The 13,516-nt window shown below is 42.5% G+C and overlaps 2 protein-coding genes across 6 annotated transcripts in view; one reads left to right on the top strand and one right to left on the bottom strand.

Moving 5' to 3' along the window:
- Positions 1 to 8,585, bottom strand: part of CCDC171 (coiled-coil domain containing 171) — a 499,054-nt gene extending 490,469 nt beyond the window's left edge. Inside the window, exon 1 of the mRNA XM_035306113.3 lies at positions 8,431 to 8,585. The gene's annotated coding sequence lies outside the window, so the exon portion shown is untranslated. The remainder of the gene's footprint in view (positions 1 to 8,430) is intronic.
- Positions 8,519 to 13,516, top strand: part of PSIP1 (PC4 and SRSF1 interacting protein 1) — a 48,160-nt gene continuing 43,162 nt past the window's right edge. For all 5 annotated transcript variants that reach the window (XM_002742942.7, XM_017973684.4, XM_008997204.5 and 2 more), the window contains exons 1-3: positions 8,519 to 8,674; positions 9,188 to 9,397; positions 13,088 to 13,164. In XM_002742942.7, the coding sequence (XP_002742988.1) occupies positions 9,326 to 9,397; positions 13,088 to 13,164 (149 nt within the window). In that variant the 5' untranslated portion in view covers positions 8,519 to 8,674; positions 9,188 to 9,325. The remainder of the gene's footprint in view (positions 8,675 to 9,187; positions 9,398 to 13,087; positions 13,165 to 13,516) is intronic.

Genomic DNA, 13,516 nt, shown 5'->3' with positions numbered 1-13,516 from the left:
ACAATATTTACAAACTATGTTTAAAAATCTATCAAAAAACCAGGTATGGTGGCTCACGCCTGTAATCCCAGCACTTTGGGAGGCTAGGGTGGGAGGATTGCTTGAGCTCAGGTATTCAAAACCAGCCCGGGCAACACAGAGACCTCATCTCTACAAAAAATAAAAAATTAGCCAGGCATGGTGGTGCACACATGTGGTTCCAACTACTCGGGCTGGGAGGACTGCTTGAGCCCAGGAGGGTGAGGCTTCAGTGAGCTGTGACTATGTCTCTAACTGCAAAGTGGGTGACAGAGTGAGACGCTGTCTGAAAAAAAAAAAATCTATACAAATGAAGACTGGAAGATAATTCACAAACAACAGGGTGATTAACATTTTGTGGGTATGAACATTTTAAAAATTCTTTTTTTTTTTTTTTTGAGACGGCGTTTTGCTCTTGTTACCCAGGCTGGAGTGCAATAGCATGATCTCAGCTCACTGCAACCTCTGTCTCCTGGGTTCAAGCAATTCTCCTGCCTCGGCCTCCAGAGTAGCCGGGACTACAGGTATGTGCCACTATGCCCAGCTAATTTTTTTTGTATTTTTAGTAGAGACGGGGTTTCACCATGTTGACCAGGATGGTCTCGAACTCTTAACCTCGTGATCCACTCGCCTCGGCCTCCCAAAGTGCCTGGATTATAGGTGTGAGGCACCGCACCTGGCCTACTTTGTATTTTCTAAATATGTAATCTATATATATACTTTGCTTTCTCCAAGCCACCTTACATTTCCATATTACTCTAGGTGAATGTCTTTTTTTTTTTTTTCTGAGACAGAGTTTCGCTGTTGTTACCCAGACTGGAGTGCAATGGCATGGTCTCGGCTCACTGCAACCTCTGCCTTCTGGGTTCAAGCAATTCTCCTGCCTCAGCCTCCCGAGTAGCTGGGACTACAGGCGTGCACCACCATGCCCAGCTAATTTTTGTATTTTTTTAGTAGAGACAGGGTTTCACCTTGTTGACCAGGATGATCTCGATCTCTTGACCTCATGATCCACCCGCCTTGGCCTCCCAAAGTGCTGGGATTATAGGCGTGAGCCACCAAGTCCAGCCCTAGGTGAATGTCTTAGCAAATATTTTCCTGACTAAAGGATACATACAAAACACATTTAAGCAGAAATCTTCTACTAACCACTGTGGAGGAGCTAATAAGCCATGAGATACAATATTAAAAAAATAAATAACAATGAGATACCTAATACAAATCTAATAGAATGCACAAAATCCAAAACACAAAACTGAATGCTGATGAGGATGTAGAGCAACAGGAATTCTCATTCATTGCTGGTGGGAATATAAAATGGTACAACCACTTTGGAAAATAGTTTGGCAATTTCTTAAAAGTGAAACATATTCTTACCATATGAATCAGCAATTACAGTACTTGGTATTTACACAAATAAGTTGAAAACTTACGTTCACACAAAACATACACATAGTTGTTTAGAGCAGTTTTATTCATAATTGCTAAAACTTGGAAGCAACCAACATGACTTTCAGTAGGTGAATGAATAAACAAATGGTGGTACATCCAGACAATGGAATATTATTTGGAACTAAAAAGAAATTAGCTATCAAGCCATGAGAAAACATGGAGGAAACTTAAATGCAGATTATGAACTGAAAGAAGCCAATCTGAAAAGGTTACATACTGTATGATTTGGAAAAGATGACATTATGAAGACAGTAAAAAGGTAACTGGTTGCCATGACTTGGGGAATGGATGGATGGATAGGCAGGGCAGAAAGGCTTTTAAGGGCAGTGAAACTATTCTGTATGATGTTACAGTGGTGGATACATGTCATTATAAATTTGTCCAAACCCATAGAATGTACAATAGCAATAGTGAACTCTAATATAAACTATGGACTTTGGGTGATGTGTCAGTGTCATTTCATTAATCATAAAAAATGTTAACACTTGGCCAGAGCTCACGCCTGTAATCCTGGCACTTTGGGAGGACAAGATGGGGGGATCATGAGGTCAGGAATTCAAGACCAGCCTGGCGAAGATGCTGAAACCCTGTTTCTACTAAAAATACAAAAGCTACCTGGGTGTGGTGGCACATGCCTGTAATCCCAGCTACTCAGGAGGCTGAGGCAGGAGAATGGCTTAAACTCACCCAGCAGAGGTTGCAGTGAGCCAAGACTGTACCACTATACTTCAGCCAGGGAGACAGAGCAAGGCTCTGTCTCAAAAAAAAAAAAGGTAACACTTAATTGGGGAATGTTGATAATGATACAGGCTATGCATGTGTGGGGGTAGAGGGCATGTGGATACATCTTTATCTTCTCAATTTTGCTGTAAATGTAAAACTGCTCTCAAACAACAACAACAATAAAACAACAACAACAACAAAAAAAAACAGGCTAGGCATAGTGGCTCATGCCCATAATCCTACAACCTTGGGAGGCTGAGGCAGGAGGATTGCTTGAAGCCAGGAGTTTGAGACCAGCCTGGGCAACATAGAGAGACCTTGTCTCTACAAAACATTAAAAAAAAAAAAAAAAAAAAAAGCTAGGCATAGTGGTGTGCGGATGTAACCCCAGCTACTCCAGAGGTTGAGGTGAAAGGATCATTTGAGCCTGGGAGGTTGAAGCTACAGTAAGCCGAGATCATGCCACTGCACTGCAGCCTGGACAACAGAGCAAGACCCTGTCTTGAAAAAACAAAAACCAATCCAACAACAAGAAAAAAAAATCCCTGACTGCAAAGTCAAACCAGTAATTTGTCATCCAGCAGTCCTTAGAAGTGAAGTTTTCAAACAACTTTTTCCCTCTACATCTGGTTGGATTTTAGACTCAATCATAGCATAACCCCATACATACATGGAAGACAACTGTTTCCCCCCCAACCAGGGTATAAATATGGCTAAGATACTAATATCATGCATATTATATGTTTCTGATCTAATATAATACTCAGAATAGCCTGTGCTCTTTTCTTATGTCATATCAAAGTTTTAACTATTAGTTTTTTCTCTGTAATGGAACATTCAGCACATGACTTACTTTTTCTAAATATTAAGATAAATTAAATTTGTGTTTAAAGTAAAGCCTCTGGTGTCTGTCTGGCTATCAGAGCTCAACCTCACATCCCCTGCTTATCAATGAGCTCATAAGAAAGCACATTGCCAAAATGTTGCAAGGTATAATATTTATGATCACTAGTCCTAGGTCACGGTTTTCCAGGAAAAAAGAAAGGGGAGTTCCATTATCAAAAAACTTTGGATTCATGGCTAAAAACCCATTTTAGAAATTCATAAAGCAAATTTAATATATTAACAACTCTGAGATGTCTTACTTAAAAGAAAGCCATGCTACTTTGTTTGACTCTGCATTTCTCAAATTCACTTGTCTATAGAATTTCCTTTTCCCGAATTTATGCCTTTTAACTTCTCACACTACACTACTGCTCTCAAAAAACACTCTGAGAATGCTAACCTAGAAGAATCAATGGTACAAAGACAATAAAAGACATATCAGGTTGGTAGGCCTATTGACCAGAGCAAGAGATCATTCTACTTTCAAAGCTACACACCTCACACACCAAAATCAGGGAGAGAGTAAGAATATGGAGGAAAATGAGAAAGAATGTAGACAAAGGAATAAGATGAAGAAGGGAAAAAGGCAAATCAGGCAGCAGAGTCAAAAGGGAGTATGACATACACATTTGTGGGGTAAGAGAAGCCTTAGAACTGAGACTGGAGATGGAGATGTAAGAAAGAAGCAAACCAAGTGTCTGAGATGAGAAGTGATCAGGTTATTTAGTGATTTTTAAAAAATCCCACTGGAGGCCAGGCGTGGGTGGCTCAAGCCTGTAATCCTAGCACTTTGGGATCCCAAGGTGGGCAGATCACCTGAGGTCAGGTGTTTGAGACCATCCTGGATAACAAGGCGAAATCCTGTCTCTACTAAAACTAGAAAAAAAATTAGTTAGGCCTGGTGGCACATGCCTGTAATCCCAGCTACTTGGGAGGCTGAGGCAGGAGAATCACTTGAACTCAGGAGGCAGAGGCTGCAGTGAGCCGGGATCATGCCACTGTACTCCATCCAGCCTGTGTGACAAAGCGAGACTCCGTCTCAAAAAGGAAAAAAATCCGCTAAAAGGCTGGGCGCGGTGGCTCACGCCTATAATCCCAGCACTTTGGGAGGCTGAGGCGGGTGGATCACAAGGTCAAGAGATCGAGACCATCCTGGTCAACATGGTGAAACCCCGTCTCTACTAAAGATACAAAAATTAGCTGGGCATGGTGGTGTGCACCTGCAGTCCCAGCTACTCGGGAGGCTGAGGCAGGAGAATTACTTGAACCCAGGAGGTGGAGGTTGCGGTGAGCCGAGATCACACCATTGCACTCCAGTGTGGGTAACAACAGCGAAACTCTGTCTCAAACAAACAAACAAACAAACAAAATCCACTAAAACAGCCCACAGTCTAGGCAGTGTTCACAAAGGCACCAATAGTACTCACAGGTCAACTGTCAAACTGTCTCTGCCTTGCTTCTTTCTAGTGTTCCAAGGAGCACTCAGACTCATCAAGACTTATCTCATATGCCTGAAAACAACTCTCTTTTACACATGGGTAAACCAGCTCAACAGTAAACCTAGTCACTGTCTCATAAGCTAGTACCTCTTAGTTTTTGCCTACCTAAGAGCCAAAGCTTTGAATGCTTATTGATTTTCATGAGAAGCAAAGCCTAGACTGGGTTTATGACATCCCCAACTAAACTCTTTGATTAATGCTCTTGATTTTCCCCATATTCTTGCTAACTTCCCACTAGTTTCCCATCATGAAGCTTAAAATATGACACATTAGAAAATAGTTCAATACCTGTTCATACCAATAAGTTGAAGGTGCATCACTAACACTGTGTATTAAAATAGGAAATTATGTAAAAGATATGAAGAGATTATTGTTGCTTTTTTTAGAATAAAGATCTCATTTAGAAAGATTTCCATTAAAATGGTTAAAATGAATGTATTTGTAGTGAATGAAAAATATCACTCACTGCTTTTAAAGGGTTAACCTTTAAGTACTGTACAAGAAAAATTCATAAAGTCAAAACAAAAACACTTTCATGTGTCATACTTAATATTCCTTTTCACCCTAAAGAATTAATGAGTCTGTTGGGGTTTTTCACTTGCCCCTCCCTCTCATACATTCAATAAATATTTTTGAAAAAAAATTTTTTGTTTGAGACTAAGTCTTGCTCTGTCGCACAGCCTGGAGTACAGTGGTGCGATCTTGGCTCGCTGCAACCTACCCCTCCCAAGGTCAAGTGATTCTCCTGCCTCAGACTCCTGAAGTAGCTGGGATTACAGGCGCATACCGCCATACCCAGCTAATTTTTGTATTTTTAGTAGAGATGGGGTTTCACCATGTTGGCCAGGCTGGTCTCAAACTCCTGACTTCGTGATCCGCCCACCTCAGCCTCCTAAAGTGCTGGGATTACAGACATGAGCCACCACACCAAGTGCCTTTTTATTGAGTACCTGTACTGATGAATAGGATAGTGCCTACTCCTAAGCAGTTTACAGATTAGTAGGAAAGAGTGTAAATAACAAATTATGTTACTGTAAGATGAGGTCAGATCCTTTCCAGAGGTGATTTTTGGGTTGAGTGCTTTAGGACCAGAAGGAGTTAAAAAGAATGGTCTGGTGCTGGGGACAAGCTGGGGAATGGCATGGGGTGGAGGGAGGTTGTTAGGAAATTTGAAGCTGGCAATACTTTCAAGCCCAAAGGCGGAAGGTAGAAGAGTAAGTACGAGGCTGCTTTTCCTTCCAGCATCTTTTTCTAATTATAAGCCACTCCTCATTCAGCCTCGCTGCCTCCCTGCCCCACCTAGAGGTGATGTGGGATCACAAAAAGGCAAGTAGCCAGAAGGGCTAGAATACTGCCTTGGCCACTGGACTGGATGTGTGATCTTGGGCAAGTTGCTTATCTTCTATGAGCCTATTTTCTCATCTGTGACATGGGGATAGTAGCACTTGAGTTAAAAGACAGAATGTCAGCCAAGTTCCCCCCTCAACTCATTTAGATTTTCCTGCCCCCCGCCCCCAACACTTGCTTCAGTTGTTTTGGAAAGTATATTCTTTCTCCTTATAACTTTCCCATTGCTCCTACGATCTCCATTTTGCTATACCTTTTCAAGAACCCCCACTAAGAAGGCTGATTATGGAGGAAGGCTGTACCAAGCATGGCTGGAAAATAGTACTGCTGGAAAAGAGCACAGAAAAGCTCTCCAACTGGCTAGGAGGTGTGGGCTTTCCTTCTTCCTTCCCTGCCCTCCCCTCCCCTCCCCCTTTCCTCTCAGATTCAGAACTGTTGCTCCCAGGGATCCTGGGCTTTTGTTCTCTGGAAGCTTAAACCACCACCTGTTTTGCCCTTATTGTTTAAAGGATATCTCCTGCTGTCTACAGACTGCCACAGGTTGAAATGGTCAAAACTTAAAGGCAGCAAGAGCGAAGTATGGTACTTCTTTCAAAAAAAACAAAACAAAAAAACACTAAAACATCAATACTTTTCCATTTTCCCTTTGTTTTTTATTTCTTTTTTGAGGTCCCCCAACACTAACTACCCCATCTTTACTTGTGGGTCCCACCATTAGTACTAATAAAAAGTTATCTTTAAAATTAATGATAACTTATTATATGTCTGTTTTCTTAGTTTGAAGTTCTTACCGTCTGAGGTATCCACTACAGCAGTTTCTCAACCTTGAATATGCATAAGAATTACCTAGGGATCCTGTTAAAACGCAGAGTACGATTTAGTAGGCCTGGGGAAGGGCTGAGCTGCTAATAGGCTCCCACCCAGGTGCTCCTTTGCTGCTTGGGTAGGCCCTGGACCACACTTGCAGTAGCAAGGCCTTGTAGGGTTTATAACAAATAAAGTGCACAAAAAAATCATTGCTGAATGATTCCTTGGTCTCACTCAGAATCTTGAGCTTTTCTTCAACACATCTTTCTCCACCTTTTCCTGTGCATAATTTATAGCCAACACCTGACAATTATTCCTTTGTGTAATTACTTAGTTGTGCTCTTCCTTTCCTTTTCATAGTCATCAGTCTCACTGAGAAATGGGTAATTTCATGTGTACTCGTTACCCCCAGCCTCTTTCTATCATCTACCTTGAAACATCAAGAACTGGTTAAACAATCATTTTCACCCCTTTCTTGCTCAGCAACCTATAGTAGCTTCCTACTACACACATTCAATTCAAATTCAGAATGAGAAGCTTCAAGACATTTTACTAACCCTTCTTTCTCCTTTGCCAGTCAATTTCTCTTTTTGCTACACTTGGAACTCTCCACCCAGGTATGATTTAGTTTCTCAAAACTCCTTGCAGGACATTTTACTTTGGGACTGTCTTCTTTCATTCCTTTTCAAAGACATGCTGTATTGCTTTCAAAATTCTCAATCTTTACCAACTCAATAAACCTTTTTCTGATTCATTTCCAGTTGTGAGCCCCATATTTAAAGCAGTATTATCTAGGTGCAAATATATGTCTTATTCTTTTTATGTGTCTTAACATTTTTAAAAAGAATATTTTCTCTCTCTCTAAAAGATCAAAAAATAATCTTTAAAATCCCTTGAAGAGCATTTTAAAAGAGAAAACATTTGAGGTTTAGTAACATGTATACATTGTACCACCTACTGGCTACTCTTCTACTAGGGAAATAAAATTTAGATGCAGCTAAAATTTAGTTAGGGCCCAAACCCACATCCTATCTAAAAGGCTTCTGCTTTCCTGTCATCTTTTTCTATCCTTTGCATTTTACATTCAGTAGAGGTGCATTTTCTTAATAGTTCTTGGTGCTTTAAATGTTAAATAAATGGGGCTTTCTCATATTACAATTTCAAGGAAAAGGAGACTATGAGGCCCATTCAGCGAGGTGCAAGAGGCCTACATGCTGCACACCCTGTAACCGCCGCTTGCTGCAATTTCATCTATGGGTTTTCATGCAGCTCCTCTTTTTTGGATGATGCAAACCGCACAAAAGCAGCATTAAAGCCTCCCCACCCTGGGAAACGATACAAGAACATGCAGCTTTACTGCCAGTTTCTCCCTAACACGCAGCCAAGGGATACAGGCCCGGATACCCGCCCCCAAACCGCGTCCACAACAATCATTTCCTCCCTCTCCGCCTTTTACATACAGTACACACACACACACACACACACACACACACACACACACACACACACGAGGGCCAGCAGGGGCGGGCCGGGCCCGACCACTCTGCAAACCGCAGGGGGAACTTGCGGCATGCCGAGCTATTTTCTTTCAGTCCTTTCTTCTTCGCTTGCGTCTCCCTATCCATCTGCACGCACTTATTAGACGAAAGCGAACTTAGGAACCCAGGGTTTTCAGAAGCTCCGCTTTGGAGTCACACACCTTGGCCGGGGGCTGTCTTATCCCCCCTTGCACAGCGAGCAATTGGTAGCGCCCCAGCGCTAGCGGGCGCCGAGCGGGAGCCGCGCGGGAGCAGCGCAGCAACGGCGGCGGTGGCGGCGGAGGCGGTTGCGATTCCAAGCCGTTGAGACGCCTCTGCGGCAGCTGGTGGCGCAGGTGGCTTGCGTGGACGCGGGTATAGGCGGCCGGCCAGCAATAGCAGCCTCGGCGTCCGCGGCCCCAGCAGGTGAGCAGGCGACGGGGACTCGCCCCGCTTCACCCCCACCCCCCGCCGTGGCCTGGCTCCTGGCTGTAGCGGGGAAGTGGACGCGGCCCGCACGGGGGCCTAGGGGGCCGACGCTGCAGCCACCTGGCAGCAGGTTACGGGCGAGGCAGTGCAGGGGCGGAAAGTGGGCCGCTTGCCTGTTGGAATCCTTGCATTTTTCTCTCCCATGCACACCCCTCCCTCCTGGGGCTTAAGCCCGGTGGAAAAAGCCCGGAGAAAGATGGGGCGGGCAGACGGGGGATTTCAGGCCTGCCAGCATCCCTGCCTCTGGTGGTGGCGTCTCTTCGGTGGCGGGGCGCAGGACCGGCCCCGGCGCGGAGGCAGCGCGCTGGCGAGGGAGGAGCGGGAGGCGGCCCTCCCCTCGCTCTCCCACCCCCACTCGCGAGCTCCCCTCCCCCTCCCCCTGCCTCTCCCCTTGGGGCCCCTCCCTTCGGGGTTCTTCGCTTTAACCGCTCCCGGTGTTCTCCCTCGCAGGCGCGTCGGGACGCCCCAAGGCATCCTCCTCCGCCAGCTGGCTCGGGAGCTCGGCCCGAGTCCGCCGCCAGCATCCCCGCGTCGCCCCATCTCTGCACCGCCTTCCGGGCTTCGGACCCCCGGCCGCGCCCCCGGAACATGACTCGCGATTTCAAACCTGGAGACCTCATCTTCGCCAAGATGAAAGGTTATCCCCATTGGCCAGCCCGAGTAAGTGATTTGTAGCCCTCCCTCGCGCCTAGCCCTGCTACCCTCCTCCCCAGAGGCCTGCCGCTCATGGTGTCTCTTCATTTTTCTCTCTGTCCTTTCTCTCCCTCGCTTTAGTCTCATTTGTAACCTGATCTTTCATTTTAGTTTTTTGCCCGATAATCCCCTATGTAATTATAAAAATTTGGACGTTTTTTGACAGACTTGGACAGATTTTATTCCTAGGAAATATTTAAATGCGTTGCCAGTTAATATTCCATTGTAGGTGAAATAATGAAGAATGAATTTTCTTTTAAAATTATCGAAATGTTGACATTTCTGTAATTTTGGATCAACAGAATATTAGTGGAATTTGTTCAGACTACAAACTCTTGGATGTCAGAGAAGTTTGTATGTGGTTGACTTGGATTTACAGGTTTTTTTTTTTTAATGTACTTGATGAGATCTTCTGGATTTGCTTGTTTAATACAGAGATTCATGACTGGATATTCTTGAAAGTATTACAGTAGTTTAGCTCCGAGGAAGGGCCAGAAAATTTATTTCTCCTTTTTTATTTGAAGTGTTTATGACCTTGAAGAAGTTGTTTTATCCTTTTGTTTCCAATAGGCAAAAAGGTGTGGACCAGATTTTTGAGTTCACATCTAGTGGTACAGAGAAATGACTGAACCCAAGATATTTTGTGACATTTAGGAATTGAGACTGTTTAAATATCTATGCTCCATTTTTAGAAAAAAGGGTCTTTTTGTTTATGGTGGTATCCAGGCTCCAAAACAGTGATAGATAGGACCTAAAATATGTTGTGATCCATTAGATTAGGTAAACTCAAGATCCTTTAAAAATATACTTACATGGTGTTCTGAAGTTGTGTTTTTCCAAGAGATTTATTTTTGACTAATTTACTCCTTCGAAAATATATTAAAAATAATTAAATTCTATAGTTTTAGTTATGTCAACAGGGAAGAGGAATGGAGGAAAACGCCCATTAGATAACAGAGTCTTTCTTATATAGTTGCTGAGAGTGCCACCCAAGTATTAAATGATCACTGTTCCTTGACTTTCTTCTATCTAGCTGCTCTATGTAGACTCCTGTTCACAAGTTTCCATCCAAAGCTTTTTTCCTTGTCTATGAAGTCTGCCTTTTCGGTGCAGTCTTATTTGAACAATCCTTAGTGATAATGCTTGTCTGTATATTTTACATTCTAATCTATTCCTTTTGTGATAATCTTTTATTATAATTCTTCTATGTATGCTTTGACTTTCAAATATATTGTGAGCCTGAGGGCAACAACCTTAAATGGAGTTTCTTTATACCCTCTCCAGTCCTTAGTACATATAGTACATATGATGCACCTATAAAACATAATTCACATTCAAATGGAGCTTAGGGAAACTGATCAGGTTTAAGGCCCCTCCAATATATTTCATGGTTTTCAAGATACTCCTATTTATTTTGAGGTTTTTTAAGATCTGAGGGTGTCTAATATATCTGTATTCCAATTTGCATACCACCATGCAGTTAAAAACCAAATGAAATGTTTTAAAAATCTCCCAAATCATCCTCCCCATGCTAATATGTTAAGTGACTAAGAGTGCTATTGTAAGAAAAATAAGGTAGCTGTTGGAGGACCAGAGTGTTTTCTTTGTTTAACAAGCTTTTTTTTGAGACAGTCTTGTTATGTCACCAGACTAGAGTGCGGTGGTGTGATTTCGGCTCACTGCAACCTTCCCCTCCCAAGTTCAAGCAATTACCCTCCCTAGCAGCTGGGACGCCAGGTGTGCACCACCATGCCTGGCTAGTTTTTTGTGTTTTAGTAGAGCAGGGTTTCATCATGTTGGCCAGGATGGTCTCAATTTCCACTCCTCGTGATTCACCCATCTCAGCCTCCCAAAGTGCTGGGATTACATGCATGAGCCACTGAGACTGGCCAAAAAGTTCTGCATTTAACACGTTCATTTGGATTGGAAGGGAAGTGTTTGTCTTTTCCCTTTTCACCATTTTTTTCTGAGAAACAGCTCTATTTAGTTTTGATGTATTCTGTGTCCAACAGTTATATTCCTTTTTCTGTCTTCTCATTCTTAGAAATTTGAAATCTTTGCTGTAGAGAGTTTAGAGTACATATTTAAAGTCTGAGCTGTAAAGCTGACACCTCTTGTTCCAATTCTTGCTTTAACGTTTGTTTGTATGTCCTAAACTTCATTAATTTTTAAGTCTTAAACATTCATGTACATAATCCTTTACCAGCAATAATCATTTAAAAAATAAATTTTGTCTGGCATTTATTAAAGGCTGTAGGTGCTAGGTATTTGCATAAACTCTTAAAGCTGTTTGCTAGCAGAAAGAAGCATATGAACTGGGTTAACAAATGATCTCTTAGGGGACCTTCCCCCAAGGTTGAGGAAACAGGTGTGCTGTTCATCATACAGGTGGGGAAATAGGTCCCTAGAGGTATTGGGTGGTAATGATTCTGTTGGTGTGTGAAAGCCTTTAGACTTGCTCACAAATAACCAGTTCAGTTGTCCTCATGGTCTTTTCTGCAGCACCATAATGCTTACAGAGGATAGTAGGTCCTTTGATGGTCAACTCCCTTCTTAACAAAGTCAGCTGATTTTCAAATTGAAGTGTTTTTGAAATTATGAAAATTAAGGCATTAAAAATAGACATGTTGTTAAATCCTTTTTTTTTGGCATCTCACTCTGTCTCCCAGGCTGGAATGCAGTCATGTGAGCTTGGTTCACTGCAACCTCTGCCTCCCAGGTTCAAGCGATTCTCTTCCCTCAGCCTCCTGAGTAGCTGGGATTACAGGTGCCTGCCACTGCACCTGGCTGATTTTTGTATTGTTAGTAGAAATGGGGTTTCACCATCTTGGTTAGGCTGGTCTTGAACTCCTGATCTTGTGATTCACCTGCATTGGCCTCCCAGAGTGCTGGGATTGCAGGCATGAGCCACTGCGCCTGGCTGACATGTTGTTGAATTCCAGTTAGATAGTACTGCTTTAGTCCTGAGGTCTGTTTTTCCTTTATTGATAGGGGAAAGTAACAAGTATTATGGATATGTTAGGCATAATAGCACCTGATGATTGCTTTGTTACATTTTTAAAATATTGAAAGCAATGAAGAAGGAACAGGTAGCCTCATGTGATTCAGGCATATTGGTGAAAGATCTCTTCATAGTAAGTTTTACAGACTTTGGTAGGTAACTGATTTAAACTTTTGTCAGTGTCTGCTTTTACATTATTCTTTGTATAGACTTCTGCAGAACTGTCATTTAGAGTTGTCAAATAGGTTCAGACTCCTTACTGGAAGTGCTGATATGATTATTAATTCAGAATTTTGGGGTTTTAGGAAGTCCAGGAGAGTACATAATGCCATATATTTTGCTGTTAGTGTGGTCTGGAATAGCACATGATGATCTTAAAATGTCTGCAAAGAAACAACAGTGGAAATAGTAGGTGGATAAAATAAATGACTGATACCCTCAATATCAGTCCAGGTTTTGCCACCAAATGAGTTTTGAAACAAATGTTGGTTTTCAGAGATTCTTGGGTTTCACAATTGGGGATAGGAGATTATGGGCCTGTAGAACTGGTCCATTTTATAACAGTCCCTTTTGGATGTCTTGCTTTTGTTTATTCAGATAAATGTTGAGGTGTGTATGGTTTAAAAGATTTTAATTTTTCTTAATCTTTCTTTTAGGTAGATGAAGTTCCTGATGGAGCTGTAAAGCCACCTACAAACAAACTACCCATTTTCTTTTTTGGAACCCATGAGACGTAAGTCCTGTTAGCTTTAAAGACGAATCAGAGCTAATTTGACAGGTTTGTTGGGCAGTAGACATTGATTCAAAGGGGAATTAGTAATGTAATAAAAGGCTTTAAAATCTTTGAACTTTGGAAAGAGTCTTTAAGTCTCTATTTTTAAGGTAGAGTTTATAGACACTGTAGGGTTTTTTTTCTTTCTTTCTTTCTTTTTTTTTGTGTGTGTGATGGAGTCTTGCTCTGTTGCCCAGGTTGGAGTGCAGTGGCACAGTCTCTGCTCAATGCAACCTCCGCCGCCCAGGTTCAGGTGATTCTCCTGCCTCAGCCTCCCGAGTAGCTGGGATTACAGGTGCTCACGACCACGCCT

The sequence above is a fragment of the Callithrix jacchus genome, chromosome 1, assembly GCF_049354715.1.
Source record: "Callithrix jacchus isolate 240 chromosome 1, calJac240_pri, whole genome shotgun sequence".
Classification (NCBI taxonomy): domain Eukaryota; kingdom Metazoa; phylum Chordata; class Mammalia; order Primates; family Cebidae; genus Callithrix; species Callithrix jacchus.
Note: the sequence above shows the minus strand (reverse complement) of the source record. Positions and strands in the feature narration are given on the sequence as shown.